This window comes from Passer domesticus, chromosome 1, assembly GCF_036417665.1.
Source record: "Passer domesticus isolate bPasDom1 chromosome 1, bPasDom1.hap1, whole genome shotgun sequence".
NCBI lineage: Eukaryota > Metazoa > Chordata > Aves > Passeriformes > Passeridae > Passer > Passer domesticus.
In genome coordinates, this window is record NC_087474.1 from 75,851,061 (window position 1) to 75,876,030 (window position 24,970).

General features: G+C 44.5%; 1 protein-coding gene and 3 long non-coding RNA genes across 10 annotated transcripts in view; 2 read left to right on the plus strand and 2 right to left on the minus strand.

The window, feature by feature from the left end:
* Positions 1–5,009, minus strand: part of RREB1 (ras responsive element binding protein 1) — a 121,953-nt gene extending 116,944 nt beyond the window's left edge. For 3 of the 5 annotated variants that reach the window (XM_064425276.1, XM_064425282.1, XM_064425351.1), the window contains exons 1-2: positions 4,893–5,009; positions 4,599–4,798 (exon numbers count right to left, since the gene is read on the minus strand). In XM_064425276.1, coding sequence (XP_064281346.1) covers positions 4,599–4,638 — 40 coding nt within the window. In that variant the 5' untranslated portion in view covers positions 4,639–4,798; positions 4,893–5,009. Of the gene's footprint in view, positions 1–3,821; positions 4,172–4,598; positions 4,799–4,892 lie in introns of those variants that run through there. The other 2 variants (XM_064425329.1, XM_064425308.1) reach the window with 1 other exon arrangement.
* Positions 5,010–5,462: 453 nt separating this feature from the next.
* Positions 5,463–23,590, minus strand: LOC135303515 (uncharacterized). Of its 2 annotated transcripts, XR_010364992.1 has the most exons (4): positions 23,534–23,590; positions 22,653–22,838; positions 7,718–7,794; positions 5,463–5,694 (listed from the first exon to the last, which is right to left on the minus strand). It is a non-coding gene; the product is annotated as an uncharacterized LOC135303515 (long non-coding RNA). The 2 variants fall into 2 exon arrangements; XR_010364989.1 differs by lacking the exon at positions 23,534–23,590 and having other exon boundaries at positions 22,653–22,868.
* Positions 9,692–21,133, plus strand: LOC135303521 (uncharacterized). Of its 2 annotated transcripts, none has more exons than XR_010364994.1 (3): positions 9,692–9,874; positions 14,985–15,066; positions 17,826–21,133. It is a non-coding gene; the product is annotated as an uncharacterized LOC135303521 (long non-coding RNA). The 2 variants fall into 2 exon arrangements; XR_010364993.1 differs by lacking the exon at positions 9,692–9,874 and adding an exon at positions 10,548–11,422.
* The window catches only part of LOC135303498 (uncharacterized), a 28,864-nt gene continuing 27,194 nt past the window's right edge, over positions 23,301–24,970 (plus strand). Inside the window, exon 1 of the long non-coding RNA XR_010364983.1 lies at positions 23,301–23,425. This is a non-coding gene — a long non-coding RNA (uncharacterized LOC135303498). The remainder of the gene's footprint in view (positions 23,426–24,970) is intronic.

Here is a 24,970-nt window from a genome sequence, read left to right on the forward strand (position 1 = left end):
AAATAAAACAATGCACACCGAGAAAGGATTCCTCATGTGCATTCCCAAAGAAAATCTGCTTCAACTGCTGAGCAACAACTACTCAAGTCTCCTACCCCAAAACAAGAAAAAAGCTGTTGCACTGTCTCAGAAGGCAATTCCTTCTCACCCTCAAAGTTTACATCTGCTCCATAAAAGACTTTCCAGCAAAGCTGCAGGGTACCTGAGCACTCCATCCATGATAAAGCTGCTCTCAAAAGAACACGAAGCAGTTCCTGGCCCCTTTCCAAGTTGTAGAATGCTGTTGAAAAGGCATATTTTAAAGCTGTAACCCTATGACTGTCCATCTTGCTTGAATTCAGAAAGGAGGTGGAAGACAGAGAGCAAGAAGCATTCTCACTACCTTCAGCAGAACAGAAAGCAGCACTACCATCCTCCTCTACAGACAATTATCTCCCAAGAAAGAAGCTACCACATCAACAAGGCAGCAGTCGCAAACTGGTCTCGTAACACGGTCCAATAATACACTCATTTCAAAACAACCTTTATCGTGCTGAAAGAGGAAGGCATGATTTCACATGTTTTAAGAGTGTACACCTAAAACAGAGATTTCCAAACTTAGGCATCATTCATCAAAAAGTTAAAAGGGGCTTTTTCCACACATGCATAGATTTCAGACTAACAGGATTTACTTGTTTTCTGCCTGTTCCTGGGGAACTTCTGCAGTTTCTTTTTTCCCAAGACTGTCCCTACAGGCTGCTATCCAACATACATCAGATGCTCCTGGAGCAACAGATAACTCTGGAGGGACATTTGCAAAGGGCACAGATCAAGGGCCCGATGTTAGTAAAATTTAGGTGTACTGGGGGAGGGTAGAATTACTTCTATATGTAGATAATTTGAACATTTGACACAGTCCCCTGGAAAGCTTTACTTATGCATCTAGGTATACATTTTTTTTTGATGTCTTACTATCAAAAGGTGTATTTTAAGTCAATTAAAAAAATATTGCAACTTAAAAAGTGAATCCTTTTCAAAAACACTCAGGTTAATTTTAGCATCCTTCTGTTTAGCTGCTTAGCAACACTTATCCTATGACCTTCTAAGCACCACCTACTTTTACAAGGGATAATGAATATAACCAAAGGGATTTATCTATATGTTTTTAATCTATACAGTGTAAGTGCATCACCAGTTCTTATTTAAATGAGAAATCCAATCCAACTGAGAGCAATTAAAACTATTTCTGTTTAAGAAGAAAGTTTCACAGACTAAAGTCAAGCTACTGTTATGACTGTAGTGTTACTTCAACATAGGCAAAGTGATAATATCCTTAAGGAGTGAGGAAAGCACTACATAGGTCAGTGTTTGTACACTTTGGGAAACACTGCACTTATCTTGGTACCAAAAGAGATCACACATACTACTGACAGGTACTGAAGAGATTCAGTTTTCCCAGTTTTCAAACTTGAAGTTACTTCCCAATCCTCAATCAAAAAGAAAAGCCATTTTGTCAGAGGGTTACCAAATACTGTAAAGAGTTAAGAATGGGATCACAACCTGGGTGAGCTAAGACAGAATAAGATGCTTCAAACACCCAGATCCAGATGGGAAAAAAAAAACCAACAAAAAAACCCCAAAACCCCAGAAAAACAGTCAACACTCTGCTATGTAAGCCAAATAAATATATATATATTCTTTAGCATTGTTAGTTCTCAAAAGACATGTGTAAGAGTGGCTACACAAATAGTCACTTCTGATGAGCAAACAAAAATTTGACAACTAGAAGCTGTCTGCGAAGTGAAAGGAGAATAAAAGTTTACCCAATTGCACTTAAAGGATGATATTTTTCCAACTACACGATATGAATTCAGTTCCAAATACGGATGCCAGGAGGAGGAAGGTGAGGGAGCAAAAGAGGCCACACTCACTCGGGAACAGCTGCCCTGCAGCATGAGAGGCTGGATGCGTCCCTGCCGGCAGGTGAGGGAGAGCCCTGGTACTCTGATTGATTGGATGATGGATTCATGCTGTTTCTGGGATTCTAACAAACAAAAGGGCCTGTTCTTTCCTGGATGTACCCAACTCCGGTTAAGGCTAATCGGCATTATGCAGGCCCACCAAGAAAAGACTATATACCCTTAAGTCTTCAAAGAGAAAATTAAAACCTAAAACAAATATGGCTGGCCTGACCCTGAGTCACTGCATCCCTTTCACGCACGCTGACCCTGTGGAAAACAGGAACTGCGGTAACAAAACTCAGTGCTTGTGTCAAAACGACCGACCTCAACGAAAAAACTTCAGCCATCATAACAGCTGTCTACTGTGCACTGCAGGAGTGACAACACGGCGTTATTTAGCAACTGCTCCTGTTGTTAGTAAGCCATTTCTTTCCCAAGCCATGGGGCTGGATGTTGGAATGGTAGGAAACATCCTCTGCACTGGCTGTCTCTCCTAGACCACTGCCCCCAAATCACACTGAACTAGATGTTTACTTTCTCAAATAAGTAAATACACTTGATCTTATCTCCAAGAGAAAACAGGCGAAAGAGGGAGTTGGGATTAAAACTGAATGGTTGGTATGCCCCCCGCCTTCCCTGCAGCAGCCAGCCCAGTGGCTCCCGGGCAGGATGCTGGCTCCTCGGCGAGCAGGACCAGAGCATCAGCTGCGGGCCGGACACGGCGGCGCGGCCGTGGGAGGGCGGCGGGGCACGGAGGCGCCCGGGCCTCCGCGGGGTGCGCAGCCCAGCACAGCGGCCCGGGCAGGGAAATGTGCTGAGCCAGGAGAAGCGCTCTCCTCCTTCTGCGCAACCCCGCGAGGATGCCGAGCAGGCGAAGATATCGCAGCCCAGAAGTGAAACGGGGAAAATTATTAAAAAACGAAAGAAGAAAAAAAATAAAAACCCCAAGCGTGCGTGCGGAGGGAGGCGGGGGAGAAGTGCAGGGAGAAGAAGCCAAAGGAAACTTATCTGCGACATGACAAAGTTCAATCCACCGCCCTCCCTCCTCTGCTGAAAAAAAAAAAAGTTGCAGCATCTCGGCGCGCCCCGCTCCCGGCCCGGCCCGGCCCGCGACCCCCGCGCCCCCTCACCCCGGGCGGATGGGGCGGGGGGGTGCCGAGCCCGTGTGCTACGAGCTGGGCAGGAGGAGCTGCCTCGCATCCTCAGCGCGGCCCCCGCGGCGCCGCCGGGGGTGTCCGGCCCGTAGCAACGGCGATGGGGAGGGAGCGCAGTCGCCCAGAGACGGGGCTCGGCCGGCTCCCATCCGCACCGGGCACCGCGCCGGGGGGGCGGCAGCCGCGCCGCCACAAACTTTGTTTTCACCTCAAACACCGCCACTGAGGGAGGGGGTCACCTCTGCCTCGCCGCTGCCCCCACCCCCGCCAAGATGGGGCTGAAGGGGGCGAGGGCCCGGACACCCCTCCTCAGCTTCGGATGCTGCCCGGCTCCTTCCTGTAGTGGTGACGCCGCCCAGGCGTCCCTGCCCGCCGCTGGCCCCGCCGCGTAGGGATGTGTTCCTGGCACCGCACAAAGGCAGCGGGACGGGGGGGACCCAGGGGGGCAGCGCCCCCCGCCCTCCCCGGGCACGGCTCCCCCGCGCCCCCGCCGCGCAGGCCGGGAGGGGAAAGGACACGCACGTCCCTACCGGGACGGGGGGGAGGAAGACGGGGGGCGGGTGGAGAAAGTGGAGGAAAGGCGAAAAAAATCAAATAAAGTAAGGAAGAGGGGTACAGAAGAGAGGGGAGAGGTACCAGGGTGCCGAGGAAAGGCAGGCGCGGCCGCCCGGCCCTGCCGGGGGAGCGGAAAGTCAGCGGAGAGATGCGCGGCGCAAGCCGGCTCTACCTGCGGAGAAGGGGCGCCTTCATCCCAACTTCCCAGCTCCGGCGCGGCCCTCCCAGCCGGGAACAGCGGGCAGGGGCCGCCGCGGGACCCGCCGCCACCGCCGGCAGGAAAATAAGCCTGAAGGAAAAGTTAAAAGGCAAGCTCGGGAGACGGGGGCGAGCCGGGCTAGAAGATGTTGCTTCCTCGCAGCCCCATCCAAATTGTGGCGGTGGCTGGTTAAAAATAAACTTTGCAGCAGGAGGGGGGGGATGATCTGGCCGGATTCCTGAGCTCAGACGGTTTAATATGGATGAGCATCAGGTCCTGAAGGCAAAACGCCGCGGCTGGTGCCGCTGGTTGGTAGAAAGTCTGCAACAGGGAAGGGAAAAAAAAAAAAAAAAAAAAAAAAAAAAAACAGGAGCCGCGGAGGGAGGAGAGGAGAGGGAGGAGCGGGGGAAGGGAAGAGGGAGGCTGCACGAACTCATCATCATCTCCACCGCTGCCAGCCAAACTTTTTTCCTCCTTTTTTTTTTTTTTTAAAGGAAACTTTTTTCCCCCCTCTAAGAAGCATTTCATTTTTTAAATAAGTCGCACGACCAGCCGACACGCTGCAACGTCCTCACGCCCGCGCCTGCCCCCTCCCAGAAGTTTATTTTTCCTCATCTTTCTTCCTGCCCCCCCCTTAAGAAAAAGAAAGGAAGAGGAAAAAAAAAAAAAGAAATAGATCACTCCAGAGTTAAGGCACGCTCGTGCCCTTTGTGAGGGAGCTCCGCGGCCGGGCAGCCCCGCGGTACTTACGCCGGACTTTGCTGGGGCTGGGCTGCTTGCGCCGCGACATGCCGGGAGGATGGGCCGCCGGGGGGGCGCGGGGGCGCGCCGGGGGGAGCGCGCACGGGAGGGAGCCGCAAACTTGTTCCGGAAAAAGGAATCAAAATGGCGTTTCTGTGGATGTGCAAAGTTCATCAACTCCGCGCTAACTTCCCGTCCTCCGCGCCTCCCTGGAGGGGAGAGATGGGCACGGTTAGGGACCCCGCCGCGCCGCGCTCCGCGGGCGCCCCCGCCCCCTGCCCGCCCCCGCGCTGCCCCGCGCACCCTGATAAGGAGACACATCACGTGTCGCTCCGGCTCCTCTCCCGGGGACGCGCTACCGCGGCAGCAGCAGCAGCAGCCTGTTGCAAATAGCATCTCTAACTCGCCCTCGTCGCGGGGAGGGAGGGGCGCCTCCAAGGAGAGGAGTGAGCACAACTTTCCCCCCCCACCCTTCCTCCGTCCCTCCCTTCTCCGCCCGGCAGCGCAGCAGCGGGATGCCCGGGGCAGGCGCGGGGGGAGCGGGGGGGCGGCCAGGTGCCACGCGGCGCCCCGCGCCCTCCCGCTGCTCCGGCGGCCGCGCCCGCGGGGCTCTCCCGGGCGGGCCCGGCCGGCCGCGCTCCCGGCCCGCCGTGCGTGTCCCCCGGCGGCCGGCCGCTCTCCCGGATCGGGGCTGGAGCGCATCCGGAGCCGCCGGTGGCGGTGCCGCGCCGCCGGCTTTAAGGAATTCACCGGGGCTCTGCGCTGCCGTGGAAATGTCTGTGCATCCTCCTCCGCCTCCCAGCCCGGTGCCTCACCAGGTACAGCGGCCGCGGGCAGCGCAGCTCGCTGCTCCGCGGGCAGGAGGCACCTTCTGGTTGTGTTTGGCTCCTCAGAAACTTTTCGTCCTTGCGCGATTTGGGTCCCCGCAGGGGTCAGTCATCCATCCAGAACTAAAGGACGCGTTAAATGTAACAGGACCGTGAACATCAGTACAGGAACACGAGGTGCAAATGCGGTGCCTAATCAAAGGCAAGATGCGGCCGCTGGCACGTACAGGTAGTTAGGCTGCACGGCACCGCACGCACCATCCTTCCCGTCGCTTTCCCTGCAGTGGAAGTTCAAAGGTGTCGGAGACTTAACAAGTGATGGAGAGGTGTTCAGAGTGGTGAGGATTTCACTGTAAAGGTGGTACCGGTTTAGAGTTGTGTGACAAATAATAACAGTACATAAAAACAAAATACCTGGCAATACTCCATCCTGAAACCTCGATGAGAAAAAAAGAAAAGTAAGCCAACACTGCTTCCGAGGAGTGCCTAATAAGTATAGGAGGAGCCAGTTTACCTTTAAGGAAATGGTTATTTACACTATATCTAGAGCTACTAAAACTAGGCCTTTTAAAGCTGTTACTGGTGATGTGGAACCTGGAGTCTCTGCCTGTTTTTTAAAGAAATCAAGTCATGGCCTCTAGGCAAAAGGGTTGTGCCAGTTTACATGGTATCCTATCTCCTGATTGAAAAGGGATTCACCTGAAAAACAGGGTGAAATTCCAGGTTGGGGCAGTAAGCCCTCAACTGACTATTTTCACAGACTATTGCATGTGAGGTGTCATGATTAACTTCATTTGCACCATTTTTTCAAATACTGGATAAAGGCATACAAGTCAGGAATACACAGGTCCTGTCTCAAAGCCATGAGCTGTGGTTCATATCAGTAATAAACCTCTTCCCTTCTGGGCTCACGAGTAAAACACGCGCAGGTCTGGTGAACTGGGAGCTTGAAATGCCACAACTGCAGAACTGAAAGGTAGCACACGTATATTCAGAACGTGAAACTGCAGCTTTAACATGCATGTGATGTGGTGGTTTCTGTGGGCTCAATTTTTGCCACTTGTGCTCTCTACTGAGTTCTGAGTAGTACTACCCAAGCAGAGTGGCTGACTGATAGAGGAGCAATATCATAGTTTACCCCACAATATTAGCAACAAACATGAGAGAAAGTACATTCTCATTGTTCTAAGGTTCTTATTTTACCAAACAAAAAAAAAAAAGGAAAGCCATTAAAAATAAACTGATAGCAAAGTATCTTTTACCTTTTCATCTCTGTTCCCATTGTACCTGCCAACCTGCAGTGGCAGAACTGCTGGTAAGTTCAGCAGCTTTACAGCCAGCTTGCATCCTCAGTATCATTTGCTGTCAGGCATCCAATTAATCAAAAACCTGAGCAGTTTATCCATCTCAGGCTCAGCCCTTGAAACATTCTATTTACATTGGAAGTCTGCTGTGATTTAAGCCTTCATGGCACACACATGCAAACTCACAGAGAATGGGCCTGGTTTGCACACCCATTTATTTACACAAGTAGCTGCAGTTGAAACTGGTGAAAATTCCTGTGTGGGTAATCATATTTGGAGGTTATCAATACATGTCTCATAAACCTCTGCCTAATATTTCTAGAAAAGTTTTGGAGGCATTTTGGACTACCTCAACATGAAGATTCCCATCCTCAATGTATTTTATAACCTTGGAGGTGCTTAAGAGCCCTTCGATGTGGGAAGTTTAGTAAGCAGATATATGGAATAGAAGAACAACTGTTTCTCCATTCAGCATCTGAAAAGGTGGACATGTAAAACTCACATTGGAAAAAAAATCATTATTTTAGTCTTGGGAGAAAATATGCAGATAGTTTTTTTATAGCAGTTATCCCTGTTCTTTCTGTAAGATGGAATGAAGCATGAACCAGTACATACTGTGTTACATTAATACTGAAAATTAAAAAAAAAATTATGAAAAAAAAAGTTATTACATGACTTAAAACCCCCATTAACTATTAGGGTTTATAAAGTAGTAAAAAGTGAGATGTCTTTTAACAGTTAAGGAATTAATTATTCTGGGCTATTGGTGGGCAAGAGAAATTAAATAATTCATTTTTTCAGCCTTCTGTCATTTGAACTTTTATAATGCATCAGAGAGGTAAAACACCACTGTGGTCTAGTACTGAATGTGAAGTGTTGAGCAAATGGTTCTTTTTTTCTATTACTTATTACCATGAAAGAGAAGGTAGAAGTAATTTCTGTCTAATAAACCCCACTTTTTTGAATGACTCTCCCAAAATGGTACTACATGACTTACATGATACAGCTATCCTCTTCACTCTGCACTTTTCACTATTTGCATTACTGTGGTTCATCCCATCTCCTCTGGCCACTCTGTGACAAGATAAATAAAAAGTTGGAGTTTTTTTCCTAGGACTACTCATATTTTCTGTACTTTCTGGATATTGGGACATGAATACCTACAGTGATTGTAAACACACTCAGGGGCAAGAAGATTTTCTCTAGCTTCTGTGTAACCCTCACACACCTCTCTGATCCTTCACAATGAGGTTAAATACAATGAACAATAGTAGAAATAAAAACAATAGTTTTGTGAAGATGTTTAGTGTGTTACCAGATTCATTGACACCACTGGATGACACAGCAATATTGGTGACAAAAGCCACCTGCTGTGGTCCCAAGAAAAGGACGACTCCACCCCCAGCCACAATTTAAATATCAGAGATGCTGATTAAAGGTATTCAAGGAGAGAAGAAAAACAGGATGTATAGCTTATATCAAGGCCACAACCTGAGGATGTCTTAAAGCACAGAGACTAAAGCTAACATTAGGGTTAAGAGAGAAGTTAAACGTTAGCTAGAAAATCTTTTTTCCCCCCATCTTATGAGACATTATCAACATTCTCTGGTTTAGATCATGGTGTTTAGAAATTACTGTAATTTCTTGCAAATTTACACGTCCCTTTCAGCCAAAGCAGCTTGGAGTAAGGCATTTCTCTGGCTAACCAGGCACACTTTATATGCTGAGAGGCAGGACTGGGCCCTGACTTTACCACACCTCAGGACTGCTGGGTGAGGGCAGCTGCCAAGCCCCAGCTCCCTCACCCTGACGTGTGGCTGTCCAGCCACAGAGGATGTCAGAGGCATTTGAGGCCCCATGCCCTGCCTGAGCTTGTGCCTGCTCAGCATCCGGAGTCCTCTTGCTGCCATCCTTTTCCTGATGTCCTCACTCGTGCCAAGAGGGAGAACTCGGCTGACATACTAACGCAGGGAAAAGCCTGCTTGGAGGATCAGACAATATAACCCTGAGAGCTTTGAGAAATAAGTCTATAAGACCTAAGACCTAAAAGAAATGTTTGAATTTCCTTTATGTTTCAACCAGTTATTTCTTTAAATGAACGAATATGCCATTGCTGAGTCTTCTCATGGGTTGAAGGTTTTTTTTGCTTAGAGGGGTTCATCAAGACACGGGTTTCTTGGGTCAAAAAGCCCTTAAGAACTAACGAGAACTGACAAATGTGACCACCATAGAGGCAGGGTAATTATACAAAACAAAATGGGGAAAGTTCAATTAAATATATTTCCTATAAATTGCTTGGAAAATTTTATGAATTTGTGCACTGGAAAACCACACAGAAGAGCATAATACATGAGTTGCAAACTCTCTCAGAACATTTGTCTGAAGACACAGTATCCTACAGCATTCCCATTTTCCCCATGCAGGGAAATGTGATGCACCACCATGCTCAGCTACCTGACCTCTGGAAATTGGGCAGTGGGGGAACAAGGGAGTGGTGGAACTTGTTCCTGCAACAACCCCACTCACTATATTCAAGAGCAGCGTTGGATGAGCTAGGCAAAGCTTTAGTCCAAACTTATCTTAACATTAGACTTTACAGAGTGAAAGAAAAGCTGATGTATCCCAGCATGCTTAAAAGCACTTCCCTGCACATCCCAACAGGCTGGTAGTGGCAGGGCTGGAATTAAAACCAGTATTTCCCCCAAAATCCCAGTGTAGTTCTCCAGGCACAAAGCCATCCTCTCTGCTGGGTGTCTCTTCTCAGCAGACTATGTTAGTGATAACAAAACAGCAAAAGATCATGTGTAAGTGTTTGCTCCCTGTTGGCTCTGAGACATTTCAACAGTGCAAAACAGTCCTTGAGCTGACTCACCTAGCCAGCCAAGACTACCTCTTGGCTAAGGATTCATATGGAAATATGAAGATAGTGTTTCTGAAACCCACACCACTTTTTTCCCCCCCATAGATCACAGCCTGTAGGACATATTGCAGGACTGCTTGAAGTTTCTGGCTGCAATAATTGCTGGTCCCATCGCCTTCTCTCTTTTCACTGTGGGAGTCTCCTGCAGATGGATGCAATGCAGAGCAGCCCTGCTTCTGGGGACTGGAACAGCTTGATGAACTAGTCCCTTTCCCCAACTCTAATTTTCAGGAGGTAAAAAGTAGCATAAACTATTCACCTAAACTTTTGTAACAATAACCAGTGTTTCTAAACCCTTTCAGGAGAAGTTCACCAGCCTAAACCTATTCTTGCAGGATATATGGTCATAACTATAGAGAATGACTAAGAGGGTAATCTGCTGACATATCTTTCAGCCTTATAGCCAAAACAAAAAACAGAGGCACAGGAGTGTTATTTCAGTTTTGGTAACACAAATTCCTCAAAGAGGAGTATGAAAAATAGCATGTTTTAAATGAATGAAACTAAGTAACATTCCCTCCTGCATATTTAATTATTTAGCAAATTTTGAAGCAGCACAGCCTACTGTTTGAAAACATAGCATGAAAAAACTAGTGCGTAGATGTTTGACATTTACATTCTCAAGCAATTCTGTGATCACTAATGTAGAGCCTCAGAAACAGGTTGTATAATCCATGTGCAAGTGTAGAGATAGAGCAGCTAAAAGAACAATAAGCAAAACCACCCACTGCAATACTTTCACTTGTTTTAAAACTCTGCATTGTTGCCCAGAAACTTTTGTTGCCTGGCAATGCAAAAAAAAAAAAAAAAAAAACCAAACAAAAAACCCACAGGTGTGCAAAAAGAAGTCAGTGTTTAATGCCCAGCTTGTGATTTGGTACTAATGTGTTTCATTCTTACTGACCACCCAGCCTCTCGCACCTAATTGATTGTTAGCTTAAATGTGATTATTTTCCCTCCTGAAGGCAAGTAGTAAGCCAGCTGTGTGTTTCCTTGTGTCTCATTTGTTAGGGAGAGTGGATTCTGAAACCTCTCACAATCAAAAGAAATGCTTATGTTTAAGAACAAAATAAATGCTTATGTTAACAGCAAAGTCACGTTCAGTTGTTCAAATGGAGGAGAGTGGCAGCTAAAGGAAGGTGGCAATATCCAGTTGAAACATCACTTATTACCTTTTGGTATCATAGATTAGAGGTGGAAAACACCTACTATCCATTTTCTGAGGCTGCCACAGTAATTCCCTGCGCAGTACACTTTTCAGTATTGTCTTGGTTTAGCTTCAAGTATTCTCAGTTACAGAGAATTCAACAGTTTCTATTGGGAGTTTGGGCTGTACCCTTGCTGGTTTTGCTGTTAGGATGTTTCTCTTGATTTTTCTCGCCTGCATTTTTATTTTCTTAACTTTGGGTCACAGCTAATTATAGCTTACAGGGTGCAAACAGAAAAGGGGGTGGGGAAGAAGGAAATCCCCGTTCCAGGGAGAAGATGGTAGTCAGTGCTTTGAGATGCACTCACACAGCAGCAGAGAGGGCCAGCAAGCAGCAGAGAAGTGAAGCAATAGGAAGTGAGGCAGCAGTCATGAAGAAAGTAGGCAAGGAAGCAGTTACCCTGCAGGGAAGGAAAAAGCAGGACAACTTTCAAGGGCAGAGATTAATATAACTTGGGGGAGGCTGCAATGACAGGATTTGGAGAAGAGAAGAACAAAATTACCAGGAAAAAATGGCCAATGGATGCAGTAGGCAAAGAATCAAGGAGGAGGCAGAAGAAAATGGTGGGGCCCAGGTAAATGAGTGTGAAAAGAGTCATGCTTTTGTACCTATTGAATTGTGCTTTGTGCCTCCTTAAATGAGAAGCAAAATTGCACTGGGTCAGGTCTATGCCGTAAAGTTCTGCAGGCAGATGTGCAAAGGGATATGGTTTGCACTGAGCTTAAAATCCAGCTGTGCTACCAAAGGCAGCGAATGTTCAGAGTTACGCAGTCAGAACCATACTTTCACCAGCGCAGCTTGTGTCATTCAGACGATGATAAGATAAGCCATGCTGGCAAAAGCAGAGTTTTGCTGTTGTAAGTGGTACTGGGGGTAGTTATGCCTCTGCTGCACTGTATAGGGCTGTAACTACACCAGGAGAGCTCTTTGCTTGTCAAAACAGCCATGCCCTATTAACAGATTGCCCATAATGGATACATGATTAAGAGAGGTAAAAGGAATTCTTTTACTGACATGACTTCCACCACCACAGCAAAACTGTCAGCACAAGGTTTTTCCTGGCAAAGGAAAAGCTGTTTAGACCAGAGGGTGTAAGATACAGACATTTTTTAGATAACTTTTGAAGCTTTCATACAGGAAAGTATTTGCTTCTACAAAAATAAAACTCAGTAATTGCAAAGTGTATGAATTTAGGGCAATGTGGGTAAGAGCATTTAAGTCCTTTTACCTTTATTTATCATTCAACATTCACTTGTTTTTAAATAAGGGATTCTTGACAAGAAAGTATTCTCAATACGTTTTCTGCATTCCTGTCTTCAACTTAACAGATAATATTCTCCATAATCTTCTTTCCTTCTGTGCAATACAAAGAAGGTGAAACTTCTCTTAATGAACATATAGGGAGGAAAGATTTGGTAGCTAGATAAACTTGTTTTTGTTTTTGTTTTTGTTTTCAATTGCTTTGCTGTACTCTAACTGAACTGAAACTTGAAAAGGAAAAACACCCTAAACCCCTATTTATCAAAATGAGTGCAAGAGAGCTGTTACCTGAAATGATTCACTGTGTGGAAATCTCAATTCTTGAAACAAATGATTTCTAAGAACAAGGCACAGACATCAGCCTCTTCCTCAAAAGAACTCCAAGTAACTAGAAAGGGCAGAAACTCCCAATTTTCAGCTTGCAATCAGTGTTTACAGCAAAGGATTAAATCTCTTGAGATTTATGCCTATGAAAATATCCTGAAATCCTAACAGTCATGCAAAATTTTTCCTGCAGCCTCTTGTGAGCTGGTAATAGACTGCTGTGGCTCTTTAAACTCAGCAGATGAATAATCTTCTGAGCTATAAATTTGGATTAAATGGCAACTGCAAATAAGATTTTCTCTAATAATTTCCTGAACAATCTTATGTGCTCATTTAATATACACCTTCTGAGCTTGTTTCATTGTGCTGTTTTCCTCCATGACCTTTCCCTTTCAGAAATGGCTGAAGATAAAATGAGCAACCTGAATAATTTAGCAAAATTTTTTTTTTAAATTATTAAATGCAAATAAACAAATTAAAAAAAAAAAAAAAACCAACACAAAAGACCCCCAAGAAAAGTCCTGGGGGTAGAGCCTAATGTTACTAGAATAAGAGTTATATAGCAGATAATCCAAGAGGAGGCTGAGGAGAACACTGCTAAGGTGACCAGTGGCACAGTGGATGGGAGAACTGTATTCTTGCCTCTTGAGATTTGGATGAAAAGCCGGATTTAAAAAAAACACATTAAAATGAATGTGATGAATTAATCTTAGAGCCTTCAGAGCAGTGGTCCTCATGTAAAAATGAGGACCTTCTGTTGAAGTACACTAATTCCCTCCACAGTTGCTTATCCCCCTACACACACATATACACACGCTAAAGTAAGGCTAGAAAGCAAAATGAGTGTCCTGACTAAAAAGTAAGATTGCTTTCGTTTTTATCTGGTATTTAGAGAGTTTTGCTATGGTTATATGCAATAAAGGACTGTAGTTGATATTCTCCTATGTGACTTGAGATCTGTGGTTTCTGCTGTAAATGGGAGTGATTCACCTCAGAAGAACTAGTCTGTTGTTCTCCAGGCACAGACTTAATCAGTAAACTCCAGACTGATGTTTTTCCATTGCTCCCTGGTCCACCAGCCAATGGACAGAATTCACCACAGTCCATGCCATTTTTTTGGGATAATCTCAAAGACAGATCCCCTGTTGATGGTCCTGGTCTAGACTCCACTTTAATGACACTGCAAAACAGAGGAAATATTCCCTGCACTAACTTGAATGTGGTGATTCAGTAGAGCTGGTATCATTCGTCCTGTCCTATGATGAACACCACATTACCAAACCACAGTGGAAAAGAATGAACAGGCTCAGATTTCCTATCTGGAAACTGAGAGCTGTTGCAAAACTTGGTACATGGATAAAATAGGAACAACATGTATGTTGCATGTAAATAGGAACAACAGCAAAATCTTGTGGTAGTAAATCGAGGTTAAATTGGCATAAAAGTGGTGAGTTTTGGAGAGCTGGGACAACAGTGGAATCAAGAGAAAGTAAGATGGGAGTGGTGTATCATAGTTCAGTATACAAAAGTTTGGTAGCATGGAAATTAATACAGACAGTTCCTGGCATGATTTTGGGCTAGTGCTGACTGCAAGAGGGCTGCTGTACAGCTGGGATACTCGTGTGAAAATGTTAGCAGCATATGTAATAAAAACCACTAAACTAGAATTATACAGAAATAAGTTATTATTGAAACACAGCTGTACTTTGAACAAAGCATGGAGGAATTTATAAGACAATGATTTGCCAAAGGGAACAGCATAAACTTATCTCAGCCAGAGAGCCACAACCAGTTCCTGTGGCTGCTCCCCACCACCGAGCACAAACTCCACTTCCCTCCAGCAATGAAATGGGGAACAAAAGTTTTAATTGCATGGTGTGCTCCATATCAATTCCTATAAATTGATGTCCCCTCTTCATATGAACTAAAAACACATGTCAAGTGTATTGGAACTTTTTCACTCTCTTTATCATTGCTATCACTCTTACCATATGAAAGTTGATCACAAGTGAATTGTAATTATTCAGCTAGCAGCTAAGTGGTGAGAACATCAAAGCACAAATATGTTTATAGGGTTAATGCATGATTATTTTAGCATCCCAAAGGCTTTTGAATGCTATACCATCCAATTATCCCAGGGCTATGTGAGAAGAGGGAACTTCATGTAATCAGGAGGGCCTAAACTAAGCTTTCAGGATCAGTAAAATACATAATGTCACATTTCCCAATGCCAGCTGTTTCTCTCCAAATTTTACAGAACACAATATTACATTTTTTAGAATTTAAAAAGTGAAACAAATATGTAAAATCAGACTGTAGGATTAGCAATTACATCATAGTCTTTACAAGGAAAAATCACTACATTTGCCAAACATTATAAATATGCATATCAGATCTGCCACTTCTGAATGAGCATGAGATCCATTGAGTCATGTGCTCTTTTTCTGCTAGGAACCAATACTTCACCCATATTAAATAAATTTTTTAAAAGGTTATTTTTTTTTCTTCTATTAGGATGCCCCTAATCAAATATTTGATGCTGTATTTTCTAGGCACCTACGTAGCCTGATTTTCAGAAGTGTGGAGCACATTCATTGCTTCTATGGCTGCTGAGCAACTCTGAAACTTAAGCATGTGAGTACAAATTAGATGCCAAACTACAGTCATCTCATTTTAGAAATTAATGGCATGATTAATATAACCAGCTGTGTGATTGCTGATGAAAACAGGATGAAAATGAATGGAAATATTTTCCTGCATCTTGGGATTAGTTTAAAAGTGAAACTTGGTGAGAAATATTCCTTTAGAAGCTTCTACAGTTTGTAAAATATGCTGCAGCATGTTGAAGCACTTGGAAAACTATTACTAAGGAAACAAATTATATTGTTTCCAATGAATTCTAAACAGTTGGGAAAAGTGGTGGAAACCACTGTGATTAAGGGGAGATAGGAGCACTGCTGTGAACACAAAAGAAATGGCTTTCAGGAATACAAATAATATAATGAAGAAATACTTTAGAGAAGAGTGACGTAAGTAAAGAGGTGTTTGTATAGATAATTGGAAAAATTATATGTTCACTAAGGTTTTCTTTGATTATCAAACACCAGTAATTATTTGTACACACAATGACAAAATGATCTCCTAAAGAGGTATTCTGCTATAGCCTCTATGCATGAAAAATTAGAGGATGGAGTCAGCTATCTAACACCAGAATAGTTCCTGGTGCAGTGGAAGGGGTTAATGCACAGATAACAGCACAGAGAGCTGTTAATAATATTGTGTAACAGACATCCCCTTGTAAAAGTGACCTGCAAACACTTTTAAACATCTAGTAATACTAGATGTTTGCCAAATGCTTCTGAATATCAGAATGCTCCATGAGCTATTAACCTAAGCATTGAATAGCTGTGTGCTTTTTGACTTTGCAGGATTCTGGTGAACCTGCTCAAAGTGATGATGCTGCACGCTGCCTGCTGGCTGTGTCTCATCCATAAACCCTTCCTGCAGACCTCACAGCATCTGCAGTTAGAAATATAAATGTTGACTTATTACAGTGCTTTCCATTCTTTGGGGCCTACTTTTCATTTCAGCATTTTATTTATCATTTGGCATTAACATTAACTCTACAAAGCAAAATTCTCGGTCCCAAGAGACAGACACACTGGTCCATTGTAGGAATATCCAGAATTATAATATCACCTGCAGAGTGCTTTCAAGGCATTCTTTGGAAAATGTGTGTCTGACCCAGACAGGACCTGGAGGTAAAATGGTGTAAGGATGAAAAGGCTCAGCTTGAGATTAGTAAAATGTACAACACGTACAACTGTTGTGCATCTTACACTGCTGCTTTGGTGCAAAATTATATTTTAGGGGATGAGTTGGAGAAGAGTGAAGATGCAATGTAATTACTTTCCTCCCTTATCCAGAACCCTAAATCTGCATGTGCATTTCAGTTGCTTTTAAAAATGAAACTGAAAATGTCCATTCATAAATTCAGATATCAGATTAAGGAGCAGTGCCTCTGGTATCAAAGTTGTTTACATGACTCAGTGCAATGAATTACTGTTTTTTTTTAATTGGGAGGATATAAATTTCAAGTTACTTTGTGTTTCTCTTAAAAAAAATCTTCAGTGTCTGGCTGGGCATATTCAACAGCAAGAAAACAAGGCAGTGTAACCAACAGATCTAAGAGCTTATAAAACTGTTCCTGAATTATCCAACATTTGCTACATCCTATAAGACTAATTTCTGAGGCCTGCTCCAAGAAAAGATAAAGTTACAGAAATAACTGTAAGGAATTTCAAAACTGTGTAATTCACCTACTATCAGTTTTCTGTACAATATTAAGAGATATACAGAAGCACTTAGTAATAAAATAGGAACACTTAAATTAATAGAAACCATGCTGATTTCGGAGAACAAAGGAAGAGAGGCTCTTTGTAAACCATTTATTACTTCTTTGTAAGTATAGACTGTCTTGAGGTTAATAACTGGTTAAAAGAGAAATAGGGTTTTTTTTTCTTATTACAAATATTTCTGCTAGGATCTTGACAAGGTCTGAAGCAGACCACACTAATGATATCACGTTGCACAAGTATTTTCTTATCTAAGATGCTATTCGACCATAGCCAAGCTTAAGAGTAGAAGATGCTAACCTTGAATAAACTCTTGCTGCTTTGTGTGTACTAATAAGGTGTTGGAGAACTCTCCCTGCAGTGATACTCATATATAATACTTCTGCAACAGCTCTGGCTGTCTAATTTAATCCCATGTTCTTCATCAAGAATCTTAACTCACTTTATAATAACAGACAGTTATTATATTATATTATATTATATATATATTATAAAACAGACAGTTTTGGGAGTACTGCTGCACAGCTGAAGGAACAGAGACAGTGAGAGGGCAGCTAATCAGCAAGATGTAGAAAGGCCAGGAACAGGAGTACCCTCTCCTAGCTCTGGGTCTGCTTGTATCAAAAGAGTGCATTTCAGTGCATGAAATAGAGCAGGATCCAATTAATCAAGGAAGAGAGGTGTGAGCTGTATAATCATGTTTAAAGAAAAATGTTTAGAAATTGCAGAAATCGCATCAATGATTGGTACACTCCTACTTTTACAGCTTCTGAGTGCAAACCAGCCTGTGGCTCTGCTCTACACACATTGGTAGTAAAAAAATAATCTGCTGGTCCTTGACGACTCAGGAACAGACACAAAAATAAACATGGGGAATGATTGATGCTTCTAGGAAGGCAAACTGTGGGTTGAATAATACAGGGGGAAAAAAACCAGAGAAGACAGAGTAGGAGGCAAAAGGAAGAAAGGTTTAGGGGAAGGATTTTGCCTTATCCAGTCCTTTTTCTAATGTGGTTCACTCCTGACCTTAACTTTTAGGGTGAAAAGACCTTGTGACACAGCAGAGCTGGTGAGCGTTTGTCACATGGAGAAATAATTTGAGGAGAGTGTACAGGTGTTTCCTGTGTGGCAGAAATCATCTCTACAGAGACTCTTGTTTGCGATTACCCAAGACTTCAAAGAAAATAGCAAGATGGATGTGTAAAAGGTCCTGCCAATAGCAGGATCCACCATCTATTTCCTAGTTACTAAAACAGACACAGACATGGCTCCCAGGAATGTCTATGAGGAACCACCATCAATGGCAGCTCTTCAAAACAGCCCTAGATGTAAAGGTGATTCTTCCTTTATCATTCCCTGCTGGGTAGCATCTCTCGTGAGCATTTCTAGAGTTAGGCCGTACATTTTTGTAATACATTTCTCTCAATATCCTGATTTTTCTTAAATTGTTCTGCTGCTGACCTGCTGTACTGGAAGGCTCTTACTCTCTAGGTGAATTTCATGTTTAGTCTTAGCTGGTATGCTTCAAACCCAGTCCCTCTCACTCTAGCATGGTGCTACTATTTGTTTGCATCAGTTTTTGTGTCAGAAATGTCTCCCGCAAAGTGACATCTACAATTTCCTCTAATTTTTTTTTTTTTTTGGTTTTGTGGCACTCAGTCCCATTTTTTTCAGAGCAAGCTGTATACAATGAGACTGTACTTTTCAGAGGTGCTGAGTAACCCATTCTGACCTGAAATGCTTTTTTACACATCCAAAAATGGGATGCTGAGAAGTACTGAGAAATCTGCGGCTGGAAAATGGGGAGTCAGGAAGCTGGTGTGCTTTGCAAATTCTGTATCCATGTCTTCCCTCCTCAGACCTTCAGTGCAGAACAGGCACTGCCAGGTGGCTGCAGAGGAGCTGATCTGTCAGGCAGGCGCTCTCACTGTGCCCTGGGCTTGGGTGGGAGGACCCGTGCACAGACCTGTGACCTGAAGCACAGCCCTTTTGCGGGAGAGAAAAGAGTACAGCCTTGGGCAATGAAACCTAATTTCACTTCAAGGAGTGCTAGTTAATAGGAACTCGGAGAAAGCAGGATTATACCACAGTGACTGTTTCCAGTGAAGTACGAAATGTCTGCATCTCTCATGGTCCAGTCACTGCAGAGCCTCTCCCGTGGGTGTTGGCTGACTTACAGTGAATTAAGATAAGGGGAGCTGGGTGGGTAATTAAGGCTTTTGCATGCATGTTTTGAAACAGGATCCAGTAAATTCACGGCTAAAATTTTGAAAAAAAAAGCAGAGTAGGTTAAACATTTTAAGTCCATCGTGTTCTTACTTGCAAGATGCAAATCTTCCTAGCTCTTGCTGTAGCATCTCACTGGAAAAGGGGCTATAAATTGTAAAATATTTTACTTTTGTTGTTTGGGACAGGACAAAAAGCAGGGGAATATGTTTAATGAACATTCTTCTTGTTCAAAGCATTTCAGTAGCTCAGCTCTGATATTGTTTCAAAAGCGTTTTCTCAAGGCCCTCCAGCACATGGCGTTACGAAAAAAAAAGTTGTCAGACTGGTTTTAACACATCTTTTCAATACTGATAAGCAAAAGTTCACTGAAATAATTCCCAATAAGATACATGCGGGGATACACCTTTCTTAAGGCTTTATTGTTGGATTCAAACTTTAGGGAGACCTGTTGCATTCCAGACTTAAGCAGCCTCTTTCAAAGTAATTAGAAAAGTACAAGGATGCGTCAGATGCTGTGCTGAGGAGCGCCTATGTCACATCCTGTTACTCGTGTCTGCCTTTAAACCTGTTTCGTAAGTGCAGTGAGTGACTGACAGTCTTCAGCTGCAAACATCTTTGAAACTACATGAGCTGAGTTCCAAAAGAAAACACTGCTGTATTTTGGTTGCTAGAGGTAAAACACTCGATAAGTAGCTAGTTTTTCTTAATTAAGCAAACGATTTAATCTTGAAGCTACTTTGCTTAACAATGTCATCATTAAAATGGTAATGGGCTTTGAGGTCCTTATTCAGCTTGGTATGGCATCCTACCTTTGCTGCTATTGTTTCAGCCGGTTCACACATAAGTTTCTGAAACTCAGCCTGGTAAGAGGAAGATACTAACCAAGGAACTAAAGCTCAAAAATAGCATGTGGCCAAATCTTTGAGTCTATCTTAATAAGGTCCTATCCTCCCCTTGAAGCCACTTTAGTAGGATGCAAAATGGTTCCTCTGCTAGGTAGAAGCAAAATATATTTTACTCTAAGTAGAGCTAATATATTTTTTAATATTATTATGATCTATTTTGGAAATTATACTTTTAAAAGCCAGGACGTGCTAAAATTACTCAGAAAATAAGTATTTTACTAAACTATGCACACTAACTTGCTATAACATGATTTGGTAAAAATTAATACATCTTTTCTTCTATCTAATAACCATGGGACTCAGCTGAACACAGCTAGAAAAAGCCCTATTTAAATAGTGGGGTTTTTCCCCCCTCCTGATCTTCCAGTGTACAAAGCAAGTTAAAGCAAAAACAAAGCAAAAATACCTTGGCAGATGGACTTAGCTATCAAACCTGGAACTTTCCCATGCTTCTTTTTCCACACTTGTGCATTAACTACCAGCCTCTCACTGCAGACTAAGCTCATGCCCAAATGTTGGCAATAGAGGTCTAGAGTCTGAGATGCTGTTTAAAGCAGCCACAGTTTAAGGTCAAATTCTGTGTTATACCTAAGCTGTGCTTCATGCTTTGTCACATAATCTGGTCCTTCTGGGGACCTTTAACACATCCCTGCAGATTTAGAGTGGCATCAAGGTCCCTGTCATTTACCCTTGAACAGAAAGGCCTTTGCCAGAGCCAAGAAAAACTAGAAAGCAGCAACTTTCTGGCCACACCTCCTTCCTCACACATCATCCCTACAGAAAGGGGCGGGGGGAATGGATAGGAAACACCATGCTCCTGCACAGAGCACAGGAGGATTTTCACATTTCCATAAGGCTTAGCGTGCCCTTTGCTTGGCCAGAGGGGTATAAACAGGGCCCCAGACTAACAACAAAACCAGATCCTCCCTGCCAGTAAGGGAAGGAATGGTTGGTAGCACAAGTGCTTATTCTATAATGTTTAATTTTCCCAGCTCACTGGCTTGCCTCAACACACAGGGAAAATATGCTGGCAATAGGTGGGACCATCAAAACTTTCTGTGGGAGTCCCCAAAGAGAAAGTTTCTAACCTGGCATTTTCACTGACAATGACAGAGACTCGTGGGATGCCCCTGCCCCGATCTGCAAGACAGCTCAATGACAGAGGCCATGGCAAGCAGATGGGAGGAAAGACTGTCCACTGACTGCTCTGCATTGCCAGGAAAGTTGACAAAACCAAGTAATATTCCAAAATATAACAAAAAAAAAAAAAAAAAGCACAACATAGCTAAGCCATTATAGATCCTAAAACTGTAGATGAAGACTGTCTAAATAAATATTTTCCTTTATGGAGTCAATAGGCTACATTCATCTATAAGGTATCACCCAGGCCCTCCACTGAGTTCTGTTAAAGAAAAGATTTGTGGTTCATAGCACTTAAACTATTATTAGTTTCTACTTTGTTTTAAAAGTAAAACAGGAGTAGTGGTACAATATATTAGTTATATTTCACCACAATTTGCTTATATCCATGTTGTTTTTTTTTAATTAAATTCATCTTTTAGTAGAAAATGATAGGGGAAATCAACTGGAAAAATTATCTCATGGAAAAAGTAGAAGAGTAACATTCATTATGCATCCTTGAATGTCCTTGAATTAAAGTGCATGTCTGCTTTTAAACACTGAATAGCTTTCAGAGGTGGAATAAGCTAAAGGGATGTTTATCCACAGCAATACTGCCTTGACAAATATTCAAAGGAGTAAAAGGAATAGCTGCACCGTTTGCTCCAGTGACTTCTGTTCCCTTAATGAAATGTACACAAACACCCTCATCCATCGACTGGATGCACCCCTATCTGCTGTGTGGCCTGCACTGACAGTCCGTGTGTCCCCTCACTCCTGATGCATCTGTAACCTTGACAGCTCAGCTCTCTGTGGGTCCTCAGGCTGGGAGCAGAATGAGTCATGGTACAGCAACCCATTCTTTCTTTAGGATACCAGTGTTTAAGAAAAGACACAACTCTGGAAGAAAACTAAAGAAGAAATTGATGTATCACAGTATACGTGTTCTGTGATTCCTTTCAGTTCTTCATTCCAACTCTGAGAAATTATTTCCTACTCTTGTGAATGAAAGTGTTTCTCCATTAGATGAAGATAGAAATCAGATAGAAATCAAATGGAGGGCATAGGGAGAAATTAGGCATAAAGAGCCCTCAAATTATTTGCTTGTTATTTTAGTTTGCTTTCCACTTCGAAAGTAGTTTGTGAATTTCCTTCAGAAGCAGGATTGATGGGTTTTCTTTTAATCTAAGTAACAATATTGAAAATTGTTAGTCTAAAGTAAGAATGTTGAAAATAAGATGGATGAAAACTTAAGGTGTTGAGCCAGCCTTCACCTTCTTTAACACCCCTTAGCTTTCAAAAATTCAGAAAATCAAACAAATTTTTTGCATTGAAAAGGGCTGCTCAGGCTGCACTTGTGGATGAGGTCTGTACCTGATGCTACATCACTAAGGCAGTTTACTTCTATCTCTGTTTTCTCAGCAGTTTACCAAAAATAGGTGATAAATTCGGAGAGTTTTATTGCATGAGAAAATGTAAAAGTCGTGTACTTAACTAATACAGTTCGTTGGGATATTTTTAAACATTTCCCGACCCGACTGCAAGAGCTGTCCGGTCTGTACAGTTCCAGCTTCCTCCTCCTCCTCCTCCTCCTCCATTTAGCAAGGCTCACCTATGCTATTTACTGCATCATTGCATCCACGCCAAACTTGGTTACTGCGGCAACTAAGTTTTTCTTCTCAAAGGGTCACAGGGAAACACATCCTTCAGGATCCCCTAGTAACCGTCAGCCGCCAGGACTGGGGAACATCAACACTGAAATGCCTGCTTTCCATCGCTAAGGCAGCGCCGCCTGCGCCTGCAACGAGGGGGGCAGAGTCTAGTTACATTCCTGACCCACTTTCACATCCCTCCCTCCTCCTCCTCCCTCTCCTCCTCCCTCCCCAGCCCAGCAGCAGCCAGCAGGGCAGCACAGCCTCCATTTAGCAAGCCTCGCACACCCGCAGCCCCCGAGCTGTCTCCTAGCAGGCAGCAGCAGCGCAGGTTTCCCCAGCAGCAGGCGGGCAGCGGGAGGGGGGACTGGGACCTCCGGGAAAGGAGGGAATTCCCTCTCGCCAGCCTGTCTGTGCAGCGGTGCTGCTCCTGGCCCTTTCGACCCGCATCCATGCCTGCACCCTCAGCAGCGTGAGGCTGTGCCCCTTCCCTCTGCTTTCCCAGCCGCTCTTGGCCGAGTGTTGAGCTTCCTCTGCCAGCAGCACCCTTTCCACCATGCCCTCGTCCCCGGGTCAGCCTGGATGCGCACACCTGACTGCCCCGCTCCCCTCCTCGCCCACCTCCTTCATGCAACCCCGCCATTCCTGTCCCACTCTCAGGCTCCTGGCCCTCGTCCCTTTCCCCAGATAATTGCGACACCTCCCCCCGCCTCCCCAAGCGGCGGGCAGGCAGGTGAGTAAGAGGAGGGCGCTCCGTCAGTTCCCCTGGGACGGACACTCCCTTTCCCTGCGGGCAGCTGAGAGGGATTTCGCCTCACGCCGGGGCAGACATCGCACCCACCTCCCCCGGGAGGCCGCTTATCCCCGGCCTTGTGCGCCGAGGCCTCTCCAGGCCGTGGGAGGGCCCTGATGTTTGGGAAGGAGGTGTGGACAAGATGGGGGCAGGTGCCACCCTGAGGGTGCCAGCGTTTGGAATGGGGCTGGGGCTCACGAGGTCCAGGATGGGGGCTGCCAGCCCGGCTCCGCCTTTCCTGGCTCCCTTCAGGGAACGAGCCGTGCCCGAGGCCAGGAGAGAGGAGGATGGCCCCCAGTACGGCCGGGTCCCTGCTGGGTTTGGGAGCTCCCTGCACACCGGGACCTGGAAGGGGCAGCTCCCCGAGGATGCAGATGTGCCGGGCCTGAGGGCACGGCGGCGGGAACAGCGCCGGGGGGACAGGGGAGCCCAGCTGCTGGGAGATACACCAGCCCAGCGAGGTGGCCATGAGACGTGCTAAGATAACATCCCTCTCCTCTCCTCTCCTCTCCTCTCCTCTCCTCTCCTCTCCTCTCCTCTCCTCTCCTCTCCTCTCCTCTCCTCTCCTCTCCTCTCCTCTCCTCTCCTCTCCTCTCCTCTCCTCTCCTCTCCTCTCCTCTCCTCTCCTCTCCTCTCCTCTCCTCTCCTCTCCTCTCCTCTCCTCTCCTCTCCTCTCCTCTCCTCTCCTCTCCTCTCCTCTCCTCTCCTCTCCTCTCCTCTCCTCTCCTCTCCTCTCCTCTCCTCTCCTCTCCTCTCCTCTCCTCTCCTCTCCTCTCCTCTCCTCTCCTCTCCTCTCCTTTTTTTTCAGTTCTGTTATTGCAAAATACCAGCTATGACCAGCTCCTTGATGTGGAGCCCAGCCTGCAGGAGTGCCCTGGTTTGTACCAAGGAAGTGCTCCTGTCCCGCAGCCTGGGGACCTGGGCTCATGCTGGACAGGCAGCCCTTGGTGAATAAAAAGAAAAAAAAAAAGTGATTTCCCACCTCCTCCATGGTGAAAAGGAGCCTCAGTTTTAAAATTATGACTTAGATTTCATGTGTTTCTCTTTCAACCCTTTTTTGGGGCTCTTTTTTTTGGGTGGTGGAGATTGGAAAAAAAAGAGCCATTTAATTTCTGAATGCTAGAAGTGGCTGCTGAAAAATTAGTTCACTGTTCTTTGTCCTTGTATAACTTAAACCCACCTGTTTTCAAGTTTGGGCTTGATACATATTTCTGCTCCATTCCTGTAAGCACTTCAGCACATGTTACACATATGCCTACATCTGTGGAGGCCAGGGCCAGAATCTTCAATGTCACCCTAAAGGTTTAGTGCTGTACCACATTTACAAACCTGGCTGAGTAATAGATTAATAATGACTCAAAATAACATGACACATAAACAGTATATTATTTCCATCACAGTGGAAACAGTGGTTTTCCAGATATCCTCTCTTTCTCTCTATGTAAATGTGCATGTAGCAGAGGTACTCACTATGAAGTGCATTTG